At 41.7% G+C, this 19,264-nt stretch overlaps 1 protein-coding gene across 2 annotated transcripts in view; it reads right to left on the bottom strand.

The window, feature by feature from the left end:
* The window catches only part of WDHD1 (WD repeat and HMG-box DNA binding protein 1), a 56,993-nt gene extending 37,731 nt beyond the window's left edge, over nucleotides 1-19,262 (bottom strand). The window contains exons 1-11 of one of the 2 annotated variants that reach the window (XM_040969319.1): nucleotides 19,006-19,262; nucleotides 15,812-15,923; nucleotides 12,354-12,505; nucleotides 10,895-11,006; nucleotides 10,721-10,771; nucleotides 9,822-9,917; nucleotides 8,873-8,965; nucleotides 8,016-8,122; nucleotides 7,337-7,469; nucleotides 5,749-5,759; nucleotides 3,312-3,409 (exon numbers count right to left, since the gene is read on the bottom strand). In XM_040969319.1, the coding sequence (XP_040825253.1) occupies nucleotides 3,312-3,409; nucleotides 5,749-5,759; nucleotides 7,337-7,469; nucleotides 8,016-8,122; nucleotides 8,873-8,965; nucleotides 9,822-9,917; nucleotides 10,721-10,771; nucleotides 10,895-11,006; nucleotides 12,354-12,505; nucleotides 15,812-15,923; nucleotides 19,006-19,082 (1,042 nt within the window). In that variant the 5' untranslated portion in view covers nucleotides 19,083-19,262. Of the gene's footprint in view, nucleotides 1-3,311; nucleotides 3,520-5,748; nucleotides 5,760-7,327; nucleotides 7,470-8,015; nucleotides 8,123-8,872; nucleotides 8,966-9,821; nucleotides 9,918-10,720; nucleotides 10,772-10,894; nucleotides 11,007-12,353; nucleotides 12,506-15,811; nucleotides 15,924-19,005 lie in introns of both variants that reach the window. The other variant, XM_040969318.1, reaches the window with a different exon arrangement.
* Nucleotides 19,263-19,264: the final 2 nt, after the last annotated feature.

Raw genomic sequence — 19,264 nt, 5'->3', positions numbered from 1 at the left:
TAAAACTTAAAAACTTATGAAAATATTGGTGATACTACTAATAATTTATACTGGATAATGAAATTTGTCAATATTACATAGGTTTAGAAACATTTCCAAATTACTATTGCATATGTAGCAAAATCAAACAAAGCAAAAACAAATCCACTGGAAGTGTAAGTTAGACCAACGGATGTTAATGTTGAAGAGTTGAAAGAGTTCATTAATATTTTTAAATACACCCGGCAAACAATCTTGAAAAAATATTATCATCATCTGCTGAATTTTGGCACAGCAACAACGAATATCCACGATTATTTGGACAGGTTTTTTTTTTTAAAGATTTATTTTTTATTATTTTTTTATTGGAAAGTCAGATATACAGAGAGGAGGAGAGACAGAGAGGAAGGTCTTCCATCCAATGATTCACTCCCCAAGTGACCACAACAGCCGATGCTATGCCGATCCAAAGCCAGGAGCCTCTTCCGGGTCTCCCACACGGGTGCAGGGTCCCAAAGCTTTGGGCCGTCCTCGACTGCTTTCTGGGCCACAGGCAGGGAGCTGGAAGGGAAGCGGGGCTGCCGGGATAGAACCGGCGCCCATATGGGATCCTGGGCGTGCAAGGCGAGGACCTTAACCACTGCGCCACCGCGCCGGGCCCTGTACAGGTTTTTAGAACACTCATTTCCCAAACTAGATTTTAAAAATAGGTGAGGGCCCGGCAGCGTGGCTTAGTGGCTAAAGTCGAGGATGGCCCAAAGCCTTGGGACTCTGCACCCATGCAGAAGTTCCTGGATCCTGGCTTCGGATCGGCATAGCATCAACTGTTGCGCTCACTTGGGGAGTAAATCATTGGACGGAAGATCTTTCTCACTGTCTCTCCTCTTCTCTGTATATCTGACTTTCCAGTTAAATAAATAAATCTTAAAATAAATAAATAAAAATAGAAATGGGTGAAAAAAACAGATTCAAAAAATTAGTAGAAAAAGATGTTTTTACAAGTTCATTTTGTACAAGAGTTTTAAAATCCATGCACAATTCTTTTGCAACATGAATTTCCCCTGAACCTTTTGAAGAAAGGCAAATTTGTATAAGTCACTTTTCTCCGCATTCCTCAAATAAAAGCAACATCTGGAGATGTGTACTTCTAAAATATCACGGAAAATAGAATTAAAAGTAATTTGGTGCAAAAAGTTTTGAAATCCATACATATAGGGGATCCTAAAAAGTTCATGGAAAATAAATACTATGAAAATTCTCAGAAAATTTCTAACCATTTTATACTAAGTGATCCTATATCTAATGACTTTTTTTTGAAAGTCAGATTTATGGAAAGAAGGGGAGAAAAACAGACCTTTTATCCACTGGTTCACTCCAGCTTCACTTCCCTTCCAGCTCCCTGCCTGTGGCCTGGCAAAGCAGTAGAGAACAGCCCAAAGCCTTGGGACTCTGCACCCATGTGGGAGACCTGGAGGAATTTCCTGGCTCCTGGCTTCGGATCTGCTCAGCTCTGGCCATTGTACCCACTTGAGAGAATGAACAGGTGAATGGAAGATCTTTCTCTCTGTCTCTCCTCTCTGTAAATCTGACTTTCCAATAAAAATAAATAAATCTTGGGCCCGGTACAGAGGCCTAGCGGCTAAAGTCCTCGCCTTGAACGCCCCGGGATCCTATATGGGCGCTGGTTCTAGTCCCAGCAGCTCCACTTCCCATCCAGCACCTTGGTTGTAGCCTGGGAAACAGTTAAGCATGGCCCAAAGCCTTGAGACCCTGCAACCCGTGTGGGAGACCTGGAGGAAGTTCCTGGCTCCTGGCTCCGGATCGGCACAGCACCGGCCGTTGTGCTCACTTGGGGACGGAAGATCTTCCTCTCTGTCTCTCCTCCTCTCTGAATATCTGACATTTTAATAAATAAATAAATCTCAAATAAGCAAATAAATTAAATAAATCTTAAAAAAAAAAAAAAAGAAAGAAAGAACTTAATCCAGAAGCAGATGAGTTTTAATTTCTAGTATGTTAAATAACAATACATAATAGGGCCCAGCAGTGTGGCCTGGCAGCTAAAGTTCTCGCCTTGAATGCGCTGGGATCCCATATGGGCACCGGTTCTAATCCCGGCAGCTCCAGTTCCCATCCAGCTCCCTGCTTGTGGCCTGGGAAAGCAGTCGAGGATGGCCCAAAGCTTTGGGACCCCATAGCCGTGTGGGACACCCGGAAGAGGTTCCTGGTTCCCAGCTTCAGATCGGCATAGTTTTGGCCGTTGCGCTCACTTGGGGAGTGAATCATTGGATGGAAGCTCTTCCTCTCTGTCTCTCCTCCTCTCTGTATTTCTGACTTTGTAATACAAATAAATACATCTTAAAAAAAATACATAAGTTGGTAAAAGATTATTCTTAGGAGTCCTCAAAACATTTTTAACGTATAAAGGCATCCTGAGACCAAAATATTTGGGGATCGATCACTGTTCTACAAATCCAATGTGCTTTATTCCACAAATCTTACAAGTTTATTTTAATGCATACAGCCCAATTTGCCATTTCACACTGGTAACCTATTTGATTATATTCAAATGAGTTGTTTTATCATTTAAGCTATTACAATGAGCACTTTAGAGGTTTTAAATCATCATTTTTATTTCTTTAATAAATACAATAATATTGAGAAACCTATTTCTTCTGGAGTTAAACTGGTAGTTTGTGCCTTTCAAAGAGTTTGTCTACTTTATCAAAGCTGGCATATTTATAGGGAAAAGTTGTTCACAATATTCTCCTGTTTGATATCAATAGAGTGCTTTTATAGAAATATGAATTCCATATGTAATTTTAAATTTTCTCGTAGTGATATATTAAAATGAATAATTAATCTAAGACTCTGCATTAAAAATACTACCATTTCAACATATACTCAATATAGAAATGATAAAAGCATATCTTACACTCTTATTTCACCCAGTCTTCCAAATGTGGTTGCATTTGATACTTAACGATGCATTTCTCTTTGGAATAGCCACATTTCAGGTGCTCAATGCCTCATGTGGGCAGTGCCTACTGTAAAAGGCAGTACCACTCTATGAGCTCTACGGTGATAATACCTTTGTTACTTTTTTTTAATAGCTTTTCTTGCTGTTAATTTCAGTGAATTCTGTCCTTCATTATTTCCTTCTTTTGGCCTGCTTGGAATTTAATTGCTTTTTCCAGCTTGCTAAAGCAGAAACTGTATTTTTACAATATTGTAGGCATTTAAAAAAATAGTTTAAGTAACATATTTCATAAAAAAAGAAAAAAAAATGATCAACAGGGTAGATTATGACATACACAAAGCCTAATTCCTACCAACTGAGTTGTCATCATCTTCCAAGACGTGGCTTCGCTGTCGAAGACGCCCTGACGTCAGCATGAAGTCATCAGCATCCTCATCATCATTTGCAGTCCTTTTTGAAAAAGGGACCTCGACTGCATTGTCGCTGAGGAAATCACCAGTGTTACTTGTATCGTCTCCATCAAAGAGGTCATCGTAATCCTTTTCCACTCTATTAGATACCTTGAATAAATTAACATAAAACAGACATTAATAAGCTATTTTGAAAAATTGAAATATTCAAAAGGCAATATTAAAATGTACACCTATCAAGTCTGCCAGGAACAATTAGTATATATATTTATTAAGGCTGTATTTGTATTTCTACATTAAGATTTAGTCCTGGGCCCGGTGTGGTGGCCTAGTGGCTAAAGTCCTCGCCTTGCAAGCACTGAGATGCTATATGGGTGACGGTTCATGTCCCAGCAATACCGCTACCCGTTCAGCTCCCTGCTTGTGGCCTGGGAAAGCAGTCGAGGATGGGCCAAAGCCTTGGGACCCTGCACCCATGTGGGAGACCTGGAGGAGCTCCTGGCTCCTGGCTTTGTGATGGTACAGTTCCAGCCATTGTGGCCACATAGGGATGAAATCAACAAAAAGATCTTTCTCTCTGTCTCTGCTCCTCGCTGTATATCTGACTTTCAAATAGATAGACAGATAGATATTTAGTCCTATATTAAATGCCCAGGCCCTTGATATAAACTCTAACATGAACATCAGCAGATTAAAAAGGGCAATGTCACAAAATTTTTAAATGGCAGGAAACATTGTATTCTAGAAAATGATGTTTAATAAAATTTGTGAATTTGTGTATTTAAACACACTATTGGAATAATTCATAAGTAATCACAAGAGGATTCTTTGTCATTCCTCATTTAGTACTAAGAGCCCATGTGTGCAATCAGCAAAAGCTGCTTTCTAATTCCCTTATTGAAAAACAAGAGCTTTGTCAGTGGTGACAGCCATAACGCATTAGTAGGTATTGTAGCAGAAAAATAAATGGTAAAAGCAAAAAGGAAAAGTGGTCAGGCCTGAGCCATGGAACAGCACATCAAGCATCCTCCTACAAGCACTGGCATTCCCCATGGGCCCTGGTTCATGTCCCAGCTGCTCCATTTCCCTTCCAGCTCTGTGCTGACAGCCTGGGAAAGTAGGACAGGCTGGACCAATGCTTGGGACCCTGCACCCACACGGGAGGCAGAGAGACTCCCAGCTTTGAATCACCTATGGCCGTTGCATGACATTTGGAGACTAAACCAACAGTCAGTAGACCACTCTGTCTCACTTCTCTCTGTAAATATCTGCCTTTCAAATAAAAATAAAATGAATCTTAGAAAGAAAAAGAGAGAGAGAGAGTTTGGCACGATGGCTCAGTGGCTAAATTCTCGCCTTGGATGTACCAGGATTCCATATAAGTGTCAGTTTGTGTCCCAACTGCTCCATTTGCCATCAAGCTCCCTGCTTGTGTCCTGGGAAAGTAGTCAAACATGGCCCAAGTCCTTGGCAACAAGAACCCATGTGGGAGACCTGGAGGAAGCTCCTGGCTCCTGGTTTCAGATCAGTTCAGTTCCGGCCATTGTGGCCACTTGGGGAGTGAACCAGCGGACAGGAGATCTTTCTTTATGTATCTCCTCTCCATAAATTGTCCTTTCCAACAAAAATAAGTAAGTCATAAAAAGAGAGTAGTCAATTTAGGATAGAGAAGTCGGAAGATTTCACATGAGGTAACCTTTTAACTGAATTACTTTTTCTTGACTTACCTTGTAACAGTGTTACTCATGCGTATATATGTGCTGAACAATTTTCAATGGTTCACTTGGAAAATGCAAATAGCCCTCAGCAGAGCTGTCAAATTATTTCTTTGCAAAGTAAATCTTTCCGGCTCTAGTTGCTTCTTCCATATTTGTACTACTTTTCAATTTCATTCATTCCACTTAATAGATCTGCTTAACCTCGCTGGATCAAAGATGAGTATTTAGTGCCTTTCACACCCCCAGGTGAGTGTACACTGTCTACACCAAGCCTGCCATCTTGGTTCAATCAGCATAGTTATTTAATTTACTATAATCTTGTGTTATTCATGACTGGACAAAAAATAATAGCCAATAACACACTACAGTATTGTGCTAGATACTTTTATGTAATTCGTCCCATCCTAAGTGGCAGGCACTATTCTTATTTTCATTTCATGAATGGAATATATAATAATCACTTTTCCTTTCTCTCACAATGTTCTGCTTTCCCTTCTTTAAAAAACTTCCCTCTCGTCAGGTCTTTTCTCTTGGGTACATTCCTCAAATAATCCGTCAAATCTCCTGCCTGAAAAGTCTAAGGCTGGCTGAAAATGTTCTGGGCATCAAGTATTAGCAAGCTGGGAATTTCAATACTCAAGTAGCTACATTCTAACTGGACCCTCTGTTAATCTGAACCTGTGTTTTCAGCACAGAATTCCCTATTCATCTCTTCCCCAGTACCACTCCACTGGACCCAGCATTTCAAGTGCTGAATGCCAACACGTGAACATTCTCTACTTTACCTTTTCCAGAGAACAACTCTCCAATACCTTGCCTGAATGTCCGTGGGGACGCAAAAGGGCAGCTACCTAAATGCACCTACTGACATCAAGACTCAAAGGATGTACTTGCTCATTACAGCTATGCTGTTGTCAGCCTTGCTCTCAGAAGTATCTAGTGCCATGGAAACCTGTGTCTTTGGGAAGATAGTCAGGCGTCTGAACTGCACCTCAACTTCTCCCATGAGATATTAAAACTCAAATTTTTGAGAAAGTAGTTTCTTATACTTTAATTTTCTACCCTCTACAACGTAATTACTGTCACTACTTCAACTCTGTTCTATAATCTTCCAACTTTTAAAAAATTCCTTTGGTGTCATTTTAATGGTTTCAGGAAGAGCAGAACAAATCCATACGTTAAGTCAGCAATTCTCTGAAAACCTAAACTAAGACTTGAAATAGGGACATATGCCATGTAAGCTAAAGAGTAAACCAAGGCAGGAGGTGTACAACAAGGTAGTGCATTGACAGAGTTCAGCAAAATGCATGACCAAGCAGAGGAAGTGAACAGGCAGCTTTGAAAGCTAAAGCTATCTTGGAGTAGAAAAAGCTTATAGGTCAAACTTTAAAAGTTTTATCTATAAGACATTTGCCTAACAATCACCAAAACACCAGCACACTAAAGTAGCATTCACATAGCATAGTCTTTGAAAAAACATTATCAGGGCGGGGGCAAGGGGGGGGGAGGCACGTTAAGAAGAGGGGGAAGAAATTTTAGTAAAATGCATTTGGGAAACATTAGGTTGAACAAGTTTAAGCAGTTATCTTTACTACAGATTTACTATTAAGTATCCAACATAACATGAATTGTCATTTTACAAGAAAATAAGGTAGCGTGTAGTGTCATCCCAATCTTGGAAGAAAATATTCCATGTTTGTGTAGTGGCCAGCATGCCCAGATGTTCATGGGAGTACGACAGCTCATTGAGGCCTGCAGAGGACATCAAATACCATGGATGCAGGACAAACTGGACAGCTCATTCAGCCAAGCTTTGATGCAGTATCAGGACAAGTGGAGACTCTAGGGTAGACTATAGCAACCAATGTACCTTGGAACAACGAAATCAATACCATCTCAATTACCAAAATCACTTAAGCAGTACCCAAGGAACATGCTCCACAAGGGGGATCCTGGGATGACAAAGTGGCAGTCCCCCATCTCCAGGTACCCATGTGGTTAGGTTGTAGGAGTGGCCCTCTCCCCTGCTCTCCCCTCCACCCCCAGATACAGAAAGAAAAAAAAAAATGAAAATAATTGTCTCATCCACTTTCCCCCATTCCCCAACCTTCCCCATCCTCATTAGAACGTGTCCCCATCGGACACATTCATGGTGGCATGGCTGTAGACTCCCCATCCTCATCAGTGGTCCACCTGAGCATACATCCTTCTCAACTATGTAAATGCACATTGCTCGTTACCTTACTGACTGATGCCTTCCCACTGGTGTCACAAACATTCTCGAGGAGCCCGAGATTGCCCTCGGCATCAGTATAGGATATTCGACCACAAGTAGGATGCCAAGCCAGGCCACAAATGGCATATCCTTTCTCGTGCTTCACCCTAAAAATTAAAAGTAGGTTTTTCATAATAATGTCAAGGAAAAATAAAGTGTACATTTCTTTAAGTCAATTTTAGTAAGAGAACGTTAAATGACTTCTGAATACCTTATAATTGTATATCCTATTCTAACACTTGAAAACGTGAACTCTTTCCTAATTAAAAGAAAAAAACAAAACCAACAGAGGGTCAACCACAGTAGCCTAGTGGCTTAAGTTCATGCCTTGCATGCGCCCGGATCCTATATGAGCACGAGATATAGTCCTGGCACCCTCACTTCCCATCCAGCTCCCTGCTTGTGGCCTGAAAGCAGTCGAGGATGGCCCAAAGCCTTGGGTCCCTGCACCCATGTGGGAGACCCTGGAGAAGCTCCTGGCTTTGGATCGGCTCAGCTCTAGCCATTGCAGCCACTTGAGGAGTGAATCAGCAGACGAAAGATCTTCCTCTCTGTATAACTGAATTTCCAATAATAAACAAATAAATCTTAAAAAACAAACAAAAAAAATTAATAGGAATGAGCAAAGAGATAAAAAGAACATTGAATCATACCTTTCCACACAGTCTTTGGTTTCCACATTCCAAACTACAATTAAGCCATTAATACTGCCTGCAGCTAAATACTGCCCACAGGGAGACCAGGTAACCACATTGAGGGTCTATAAAGAGAAACACTGTTAAACAACAATTTAATAGAATTTGAAACCAAATATTCATTTTATTGTCAAAATCAAAACTTCAAATTCTTGTAATATGCTAATTATATTTGCTTATTTTTAAAATTTTCAATAAAATTCAACTATCTTTTGTTTAGTCACTTCTATTTTGGTCACCATGAAAAAAACATTCTAACACAACATTAAAAACACAATTTACACTACGTTAAACTCTCCTAGAGAATATACAAGGAATTCACTCTGCACTCACCATCAAGATAAGAAAACTAGCAAGCAGAACCTTAAGCCAGGGTAAACTGTTGGGATTGTTTCTTTGATTGCAAAATATGTACATATGAGCGTAGGAAAGGAAAAAACAAACAGATCAACAATTTTTCTTGCTCTAAAGTTCAAGAGCCTAGGATCACCAGTTTCCTTGAAATTCACTTAACAAGAAAGGCCAGGTACTGATAAGTGGAGAATAATTTATTCTCACACTACGCTAGTTAAATGTGGCTTCTTATAAATTAAGATTTCTTTATCAAATCTCACAAAGGAATCACAGAGGACCAAGCAAAGACCTATCTAGTGTCCAATTATTGGTCAAATGAAGAAAGACAGAAGAGATAGAAGATGGAATGTGCACGGTAGTATGGCAGTACCACCTTTCCAGTAACACTGAACTGCAGCTTACATCCATCACGCAGTGAACGTTCCCTACAGCGTACTGAGACGGTCGGCTAGAAAACCTACCTGAGAGATGAAATTATCCGACAGCTCAAAAGGATTACTCCAAGTTTCTCTTCTGTATAGTTTAACAGATTTTTCCACAGGAACTGCCAGTAACTATTAAAGGAGATAATTTAAATCAAAGTCTGTATTAAATTCAATTTAAAGAGGAAAAATGGCAAAAAAAAAAAAAACAAATTTTACCTAGACAAATGTACAAAATACAAAAGCAAATTGATACTTTAATTGGCAATGATCACAACACAGAAAATGAGATAGAATTTTAAGAAGCAAAAATATGGGTAACAACAGTTTACTGTTTGCATCAAAAAGAAAGAAAAACGGGGGAAATTTACAGTTCCTATTATTACTATCAAGAATTTTACTTTACTTGAAAGTCAGAATTACAGAGGGAGAAACAGAGACATCATGTACCTGCTGATTCACTTTCCAAATGACTGCTACAGCCAAAGCTGGAAGCTAGCAACTTCTTCCAGGGCTCCCATGTGGGTGCAGGAGCCCAAGAACTTGGGCTATATTCAGCTGGTTTCCCAGGCCACAAGCAGGGAGTTGGAAGTGCAGCAGCCAGGACGTGAACCGGTGCCCATATGGAACACTGGCACTGCAGGTGGAGGCAATGCTACCACACCAGCTCACAGTTACTATTATTTTTAACTAGCTCTCATCTGTTGGTTCACTCTACAAATGTCTTCAACAACTGGGAATGAATCAGGCCTAAAGCATGAGCCAAAAACCCAATATAGGCCCCCACGTTGTGACAGGAACCAAGCTACTTAAGCCAGGACTGCTACCTCCCACGGTCCACTTTAGCAGCAAACCACAATCAGGAGCAGGAGGAAGGCCCTGAACTAGAAACTCCAGTAGGTTTATGACAGAAATGCCTCAGCCATTATCTTAACTGTCAGGTTAAAGACCTCCCCATTGTAAAAACTGGAAAACTAAAGTCACTTGCCTCCCCACGTTTTGGCTGCCAAGCAAGTCTGCAGATCGATTTTGCGTGTATCACATCGTTGCATTTCAGTAGCAGTGGCCAACTCACAGCACATGTCTGTTTTTAAAAATGAAAAAAAAAAAATTGTAAAACTCAGTATATTTAAGTGGTAGTTTCTTCAAATTGATATGCCATTCATTAAAAAGCCACTTAATGCACTTTAATTTAGTTGTAATGATACCTGATTTACCTAAATTGCTTGAAGTCATTCAGAGGAATAAAAGTACAAGACTGTGATAATAAATAGTATTTCCTGTATAGAACATGCAATATACTCATTGGATAAATGTACATATACACCTTATATTGATCCATCTACAAAAAGACGTAAAACCTGAAAAGCTATATACCATGTTAAGGTGGCAAAGTCAGTTCTTCAATACAGTTCAATGCAGAAGAATGAACTATGGTTACTAAGCTATAACCATGAGAGATAATTTTTCGTCAGCCACATTATCTCTAAACAGCTGAGTTCTCTCTGTTCCCTCTGCCGATCCAGGGAGCATGTTCTTTGTACCCCCTTTAAACCCTCAACCTTACAGTAAGCTGTATATGTTCCCATACTGTGATTTTTATACCTGGAGCACCTACTACAAGGCCAAACACACATCTACTTATCTTGCAGATTCATCATGACTGGATCATACTGCTTGAATTATAAAGCTTAAAGATGAAATGCAGAGTCTATTGCTTCTTTTGTAATTGGTTACAAAAACAAATAATCTATATTAGATTGATTATTGTGAAATTCTGTAACAAAAACTAAAGAAAAAAGTACTAATTTGATCCAAGATAACATGTAACACTCAATATAGCATGGAAATGAGCAAACAGTGCTGACTTTAAGTTGATGAACTTACCTGATCTGAAATTTGCCACACTCTGACAGAGCCATCACAACTGGATGATGCCTGCAGGAAGTAACAATAACATTAGAATACTGGTTCAACCAAATAAGCAGCTTTTTACCACGTGGGTGACATTTTCATTAACTCTCATAGAATTTCAAATACATTTAAAAACACATAAATTACCAGAAAGACATCCTTAGGATCAAAAGAGAGACTTAAAACAGGAGCCTCATGTCCTCGAAATGTTTTCTGTTGGCTGCTATCCATCACGTCCACGATTTTAACTAGGAAGTCACTGTGAATAATAAGAGCAATGCCCATGAATAAGTGAGAATGCAAATACCTCTTGTAAAAGTTGCACCCCAAATAGTTCAAGATCAATAGTACATACTACAGCAGTTTCTTTAGAGCAAATTGTAAATTTTGGCAGCCAAATTCAATGAGTTATCTTTAGCTTTGGCTCTATAAAAATTGTGAAGTCAAGACTTTCCATCATTTTAAAACATAAACACTCCCTAAATGGCATTTTTAGTTACACACTAAGTTTCTATTATTTGCTGATTTAATCTAAGCTGCAACTATTTTTTAGAGTAATAAGTTTTCCTCTCCCAAAAATTCAACCAATTACTTTTTTTTTTCCTATGACAAGCACTAAGGAAAACTGTATAAAACCTGAATTATTGCATCCAGGTTTTGCCTAATATAACTTCTAAAAATTACATCAACTCATTACTTTTCCCAGTCTTTTTCCAAATTTATCAAACGCATAGTGTGGAAAATAATACATTTCAACTGGCAAAGCAGCACAAACTTACGCTCAAAAACCTTCACTACAGGTGGGCATTTTGGGCAGAGGGTAAGACTGTATCCGGGGTTTGGCATGGTGGCCTAGCAGCTAAAGTCCGAGCCTCAAATGCACCGGGTTCCCAAATGGGTATCAGTTCTAATCCTGGCAGCTCCACTTCCCTTCCAGCTCCCTGCTTGTGGCCTGGGAAAGCAGTCGAGGACAGCCCAAAGCCTTGGGACCCTGCACCCGTGTGGGAGACCTAGAAGAAGCTCCTGGCTCCCGTCTTCTGGCTTCAGAACAGCTCAGCTATAGCCATTGTGGCTTCTGCAGAAGTAAATCATGGAATAGAAGATTTTCCTCTCTGTGTCTCCTCATCTCTGTATATGTGACTTTCCAATAAAAAAATAAATCTTAAAAAAAAAAACACAAAAAACAGCATTTCATTAAAAAAAAAAAAAAAGACACTCACTATCTGGATGTCACATCCCTCTCAGAGTGCCTGGGCAGAGTTCCCAGCTTCCTGCCAATGTGTGCCCTGGGAGGCAGCAAATGACAGCTCATGTAGCTGATTCCCTGGCACCCATGGATTAGACGCAACTTGAGCTAAAGGCTCCTGCTTTGGACCAGCCCAATCCTGGCAATTGCGGACATCTGCGATGGAACAATCCTATCTCTCTGCTTTTCAAATATATCCAGAAAAAAAAAAGACCTTTACTAAATATGAATATAAAAATGAGGTAACCTCAGCCCTAGAAAAATGAGGTAACAAGCATACTGAAAATACTATCAAAACAAATGGATAAACCTTGTTGCATTAAACACCATTTCATTTTATTTGATATCAAAAAGTCTTACCTAGACCCAGCTGCAATTTTGGAACCATCTCCATTAAAGACCACATGGTTTGCATTTGTAGTGAAACGAGTCAGTATACCATCTGGAACTCCTTCTGGAAATGTATGGACTTGAATAGTATTGTTAGAAACTGCCGTGACCAATTTTCCATTCTAAAAGAAAAAGAAAGAACACCAACAAATTCACATAAATAAGAACTTTTCCATAGTTAAAAATCCTGTAAAAAGAAAAAATTATAAATGTACATCAAGTTAAGAAAAAAATAAGGGCCCGGCAGTGTGGCCTAGCGGCTAAAGTTCTCGCCTTGAACGCGCCAGGATCCCATACGGGTGCCGGTTCTAATCCTGGCACCCCCACTTCCCATCCAGCTCCCTGATTGTGGCCTGGGAAAACAGTCAAGGACAGCTCAAAGCCTTGGGACTCTGCACCTGGGTGGGAGACCAGGAAGAAGTTCCTGGCTCCTGGCTTCAGATCGGCACAGCAGCAGCCATTTCACTCACTTGGGGAGTGAATCATCAGATGGAAGATCTTCCTCTCTGTCTCTCCTCCTCTCTGTATATCTGACTTTCTAGTAAAAATAACATAAATCTTTAAAAAAAAAAAAAAACAATGTGCAAGTTTCCTAACATATACCCTCACACACACACACAAAAAAAATCTGCTTAAAAAGTAAGAACAAAAACAAATAAACCCCTTCCTTCTAGGGGCAACCCAATGGCTCAACTGGTTAACACTTTGCCTGCAAGTACTACAGGTGTCGGTTCAATCCCTGGCCACTCCAGTTTTCATCCAGTCCCTGCTTCATGATCTAAGAAAACAGCAGAGTGGCCCAAAAGCTTTAGGACCCTGCAACCACGTGACAGACGTGGAAGAAGCTCCCGACTTCAGATTGGCTAAGCTCTGGCCATTGTGGTCACGTGGAGAGTAAACCAGTGGACAGAAGATCTTTCTATCTTTCCTCTTTGTAAATCTGATCTGCCTTTCCAATAAAAATAAACAAATCTTTACAAAATACGTAGACATATTTGAACAGTATTATAGGTATCATAAAAATGGAGATGCAGGGCCTGGGGCGTGATGGCGCAGTGGTTAAGGTCCTCACCTTGCACGCCCGGGATCCCATATGGGCACCGGTTCTATTCCCGGCAGCCACGCTTCCCATCCAGCTCCCTGCTTGTGGCCTGGGAAAGCAGTCGAGGACGGCCCAAAGCCTTGGGACCCTGCACCCGCGTGGGAGACCCTGAAGAGGCTCCTGGCTTCGGATCGGCATAGCACCGGCCGTTGCGCTCAGTTGGGAAGTGAATCATCGGATGGAAGATCTTCCTCTCTCTCTCTCCTCTCTGTATATCCGCCTTTCCAATAAAAATAAAATAAATCTTAAAAAAAAAAAAATGGAGATGCAATAGAACTTTGCACTTAGTTATGGTCTCAGTGAGGAAAGAGAACATCAAAAGGCAGGCCACAGAAATCACCATAGCACTGCCCTACCTTTTCACAATAAAATCATTGTAGGGCGTTTTGGAGATCACAGTCTAAATACAGATCCCACGGCAGACAGTGGGATGTGTATCAGCAAAGGGTCGCAGACGATTGCCACAATCTAGAAGACAGTGTGGAGCTGACTTTCCCCGAAGCCTTGACAATAGCCAACTCCGCTGCTAACCTTGGTCTCTGATTTCTTGCCTTTTGACCTATGAAATAGTTAATTTCCTATGCTTCAAGCTAGTAGTAGTGATGGTGGTTTGCTATACCAGCATTAGCAAACGGACACAAGTTTTCTTCTTCACATGCAACCAGGCTTCAAAAAGCTCATGGAGGACTCGGCGTGATAGCATAGTGGTTAAGGTCCTCGCCTTAAACGTGCCAGGATCCCACATGGGCGCTGGTTCTATTCCCGGCGGCCCTACTTCCCATCCAGCTCCCTGCTTGTGGCCTGGGAAAGCAGTCCAGGAAGGCCCAAAGCCTTGGGACCCTGCACCTGCATGGAAGACCCGGAAGAGCTCCTGGCTTCAGATTGACTGAGCTCCAGCTGTTGCGGCTGCTTCAGGAGTGAATCACTGGACAAAAGATCTTCCTCTCTGTGTATCTGCCTTTCAATAAAAATAAATAAATCTTTTTTTTTTAAAAAGTTCATGGAAAATAGCTTTCCCAGGCCACAAGTAAGCAGATGGATGGGAAGAACAGCAAGAACATGAACTGGTAACCATACAGGATGCCAATTCTGCAAGTGAAGGTTTAGCCTACCGTGCCACATTAAGCCTATTTGCCACTGATAAAGCAGTCCATGCCTATTTAATGCTTGAAAGGCAGGATGATGAGAGAGAGGCAGAGAAAGATAAAAATCTTCCTTCCATGATTTACTCCCCAAATGGCAACCTGGAGACCAAGCAGCCGGTCTGGGTCAAGCCCAAAGCAAGAACCCAAGTACTTGGGCCATCCCTGTTGCCTGCCACACACATTAGCAGGAAATTGGATCAGAAGTAGAGCTGAAGGGACTCCAACTGGCTACACTTCTGATACACGTCCCCACGAACAAGTCTGAAGATGGCACAAGATTGCCCACATGGTCCCTGCCACCACATGGGGGACTCAGACAAAGGTCCCAGCTCCTGGCACCTACTGACCCATTCCTGATTATTGTAGTAATTTGGAAATGAACTACAGGATGGACAATCTTTCTGTCACTCTTTCAAATGAATAAAACAAATTTTTTAAAAAAGGTCAGATCTAAAATATATATATATATATATATTTTTTTTTTAAAGATTTATTTATTGGAAAGTCAGATATACAGAGAGGAGGAGAGACACAGAGGAAGATCTTCTGTCCCTCCGATGATTCACTCCCCAAGTGAGCACAACGGCCGATGCTATGCCGGTCCGAAGCCAGGAGCCAGGAACTTCTTCCGGGTATCCCACCCAGGTGCAGAGTCCCAAAGCCTTGGGCCGTCCTCGACTGCTTTCCCAGGCCACAAGCAGGGAGCTGGAAGGGAAGTGGAGCTGCCGGGACTAGAACTGGCGCCCATATGGGATCCCGACGCCTTCAAGGCGAGGACCTTAGCCGCTAGGCCACGCCGCCGGGCCCTCAAAAATATATTTAACTTGGGAGCAGTATGTTGGTTCAAGAGGCAAATGCAGCATCCCATGTGGGTGCCGGGTCATGTAAGCTGTCCTCCTAGTGTGCCTGGGGAAGCACTTGAAAGATGGCCTAAGTCCTTGGCCACCTGTTCCACGTGGCAGGCCTGGAAGGAGCTTTTGGCTCCTGACTTTGCCCTGGCCTCCCCTCAGCCATTGCAGGCATGTGGAGGGTGAAGCAGTGGATCAAAGAGCTCTTTCTCTGTAACTATAGCTCTCAAATCAAACAAATCTTTTAAAGAAAGCATGCATACTCAAAACTTATAAAAATCATTTTTATCCCAGTATGAAAATCATATCGGCTGACATAACCGCTTTGAATACCTTCAGAGCACATGAATACGCCTTTTCTCCAACATTAATGGACTTTGGATCATCATCATCCAAGTCTTCCCAGATCCGCACATCTCCATCACTCCCACAAGTCACAATGTAACTGTGAAGGAAGCACATGCATTAACAAGGTATCCAGCTGTAGGCCTGAGAACCTTCCAACTGAACTTTTTGTCTTTTCATTTATCACTTTTAAATGAAATAAAATCAAAGTATTAGCCAATATTTTTCTTGTACATAAAATCTTCTATGATACAGCCTGTTAACTTTACTACGTGCGTTAAATCCTTTCTACAGTTCTTGTCTGGCATCAATTTTCTGTAATAACGTAATAAAGGACTATGTCACCACTACAGCACCGGGAATCACGTCCACCTCGCACCACTGCTTCCCCGGCATCGAACAGTGTGCAGATGAAAACCTTAACAAACTTTTATTGAATGAATAAATGGATGGATGCACAGTCCATTCATCTAAAAGATTATAATCCATCTTCCCCTTCCAAACACTTTCTTATTGTAACCTAGAAAACAAATCCTTTCAAACACAACATTTGAGGCATTCACTCCTGAAAAGCAAAAATGAATAAGTCCCAGGAAACAGCTGCTTCTTTTAGTTTCCAAGAGAGACTGCGAAAATATCTGCACTTCCTAGGGACTACTAGCAGGAGGTATGCTGAGATGCACAAAGTGGCAGGTGCCACCTGGGAAGGTCAGTGGGAAATTACAGACTAATCATATAATAAAATTAGTGAGATAATAATAATAAAACAAAAAGTTAATCTGGGCCCTGCACAGTAGCCTAGTAGCTTAAAGTCCTCACTCTGAATGTGCCAGCATCCTATACGGGTACCAGTTCACCAGTTCCTGTCCCAGCTGCCCCACTTCCATTCTAGCTCCATGCTTGTGGCCTGAGAAAACAGTCAAGGATGGCCCAAGGCCTTGGGACCCTGCACCCGCATGGGAGACCCAGCAGAAACTCCTGGCCCCTGACCTCAGATTGACTCAGCTCTGGCCACTGTGGCCATTTGGGGGGTGAACCAACGGATTGAAGATATCTTTCTCTCTGTAAATCTGACTTTCCAATAAAAATAAATCTTTTCTTTTTTTTTAAAGTTTAACACTAAATTATTTCTTCTTAGATTTATTTATTTGTTTGAAACACAAAGCAACAGAGGTAGATCTTCCATGTAGTGGGCTACTCCCTCAAATGCCCACGCTGGCCAGGGTTAGGGAGGGGTAAACCAAGCACCAGGAACATCACCCAGGCCTCCACAGGGGTGGCAAAAACCCGAGCACTTGCCCCATCATCTGCTGCCTTCCAGACATGGCAGCAGGCAGTAGTTGGCAGCTCAGACTTGAACCAGGCAGGCACTCCACATGCAAGGTGGCAAGGTGGGCATCCAAAATGGTGTCTTAGCAGTGCTTTAACACCTTTCCAAACATTCTTTTTCTTTTAAACACTTATTTATTTTTATCAGAAAGACAGATTTTACAGAGAGAAGGAAACAGAGAAAAACATCTGTCCACTGGTTCACTCTCCAAGTGGCGCCAGTGGCTGGAGCTGAGCTGATCTGAAGCCAGGAGCCAGGAGCTTCTTCCAGTTCTTTCATGTATGTGTACGGTCCCAAGGTTTGTACCATCCTCTGTTGCTTTCCCAGGCCATAAGCAGGGAGCTGGATGGGAAGTGGAGCAGCCAGGACAGGAGCCAGTGACAATATGGATTATACTGCCATGTGCAAGGTTAGGACCAGCCAACTGAGTCATTATGCAGGGCCCTAATTTTTCATTAAATACTACAGTGATACAAACAGAAATTTTGGTATATTAGAACATTTCAGGGGGGAAAAAAAGCAATATCCTTACTATATTAAATTTTGTGTTTTAAAACACAAAAGTACTTGGAATCATATTTCAAATTTGTAAAAACAAATATGAGGACCTGTCCTCACCTTGCACACACCAGGATCACACATGGGCTCTGGTTTGTATCCCAGCAGCCCCGCTTCCCATCCTGCTCCCTGCTTGTGGCCTGGGAAAGCAGTCGAGGACAGCCCAAAGCCTTGAGTTCCTGCACCCGTGTGGGAGACCTGGAAGTAGCTTCTGGCTCCTGGCTTCGGATGAACTCAGCTCCAGCAGTTGCCGCCGCTTGGGGAATGAATCACCTGACGGAACGAACAAACTTTCTCTGTCTTTCCTCCTCTGTAAATCTGACTTTACAATAAAAATAAATTTAAAAAATTTTTTTAAATTACAATTTAAAAAAAATGTGAAATACACAAAAACACTACCATTGCAGAAAATGCTTTCTCTCTTCGCTGGCCATCAATAATTATTTTTTACACCTCTGAGCCTTTGAAGAATGTTATACAATAACTGCATCACCAGTATGCTAAGAAATAAGTTGTCTCAACCTTAACTGTGTTTAGTCCAAATCATGAAGAATCTTTCATTGTAACATGCAAAATTTTTAGGGAAATGCAATCAATGAAAACAAAGTTGAGTCCTGGGAAAACACTGACATCCGTCCCTGCAAAAGCAGGTAAGAACTGTGCCAGCTGCATTCAAAAACGCTGAAACGGTGAATGATTTCATGGCAAAACTCCCTTAAATGCAGTTTGGGATATCTTAACCCGTGGGGGGAAAAAAAAACTTTTGCTGCAAGTTTGATTTTTAATTGAATAAATCTACATGCTGTGCCATAGGAAAATACAGCCATCTTGACTCAAAGGAACCATATGAATTGTCATTAAAAATACCGAGGATTCTATTACTGAAGAAAGGTCTTCTGAATGGAGAGAAAAGAGTTTATTTTAAATATGTGTGTGTGTGTGTGTCTGCGCGTGTAGACGGGGGAAGCACTGAAATATTCCGAACATCAAGATTCTTTCAGTGAGTCGAATTTGTTAATTTTGCCAGGCACCTGAGAAACTAGAAGAAAAATCTTTCTGATCTAATCAGATTACTAACACGAAGCACGGAGAAGGGGGGAAGCCGCTGGCGTGGCATGAGTCTGGTATTTAAGATTGTAACTTTTCCAGGGCGCTCAGAATCCAACAATAAGAAGGAAACCTGTAGATTCCAAGCCGATCCGCCCCCCGCCCCCACATCTGCCCAAGTCTCCCCCAGCTGACAGCACGCTGGCAGAGCTGGCCGCCGGAAACATCCTTCCTCAACCAACCTTACCTCCCAGAATCATCAAAGCAGACATCCGTGTGTCCCTCTGTATGTCCGTATCTCATCGGTTTCTGAGTGGCCGGCATCTTTTCCCTTTATCTATCTCAGTCAGTTTTAATTCAAAGAGGAGGAAAGCCGGAGGCAGAAGGGGACGCTTGTCCGGAGCCCCGTCTCCCCCAGGGGTGTCCACCAGCCAGGGGGCAGCCCTCTTCAGGGTGAGGCGCGGAGTGACCGCGCCGCGGAGCCTGAGGTGAAGACACGCGCGAAC

Source organism: Ochotona curzoniae, unplaced genomic scaffold (assembly GCF_017591425.1).
Source record: "Ochotona curzoniae isolate NIBS_2020 unplaced genomic scaffold, NIBS_Ocur_1.0 scaffold_4701, whole genome shotgun sequence".
Classification (NCBI taxonomy): Eukaryota; Metazoa; Chordata; class Mammalia; order Lagomorpha; family Ochotonidae; genus Ochotona; species Ochotona curzoniae.
The sequence above is the reverse complement of the archived record's forward strand: the minus strand, read 5'-3'. Positions and strand labels throughout refer to the sequence as shown.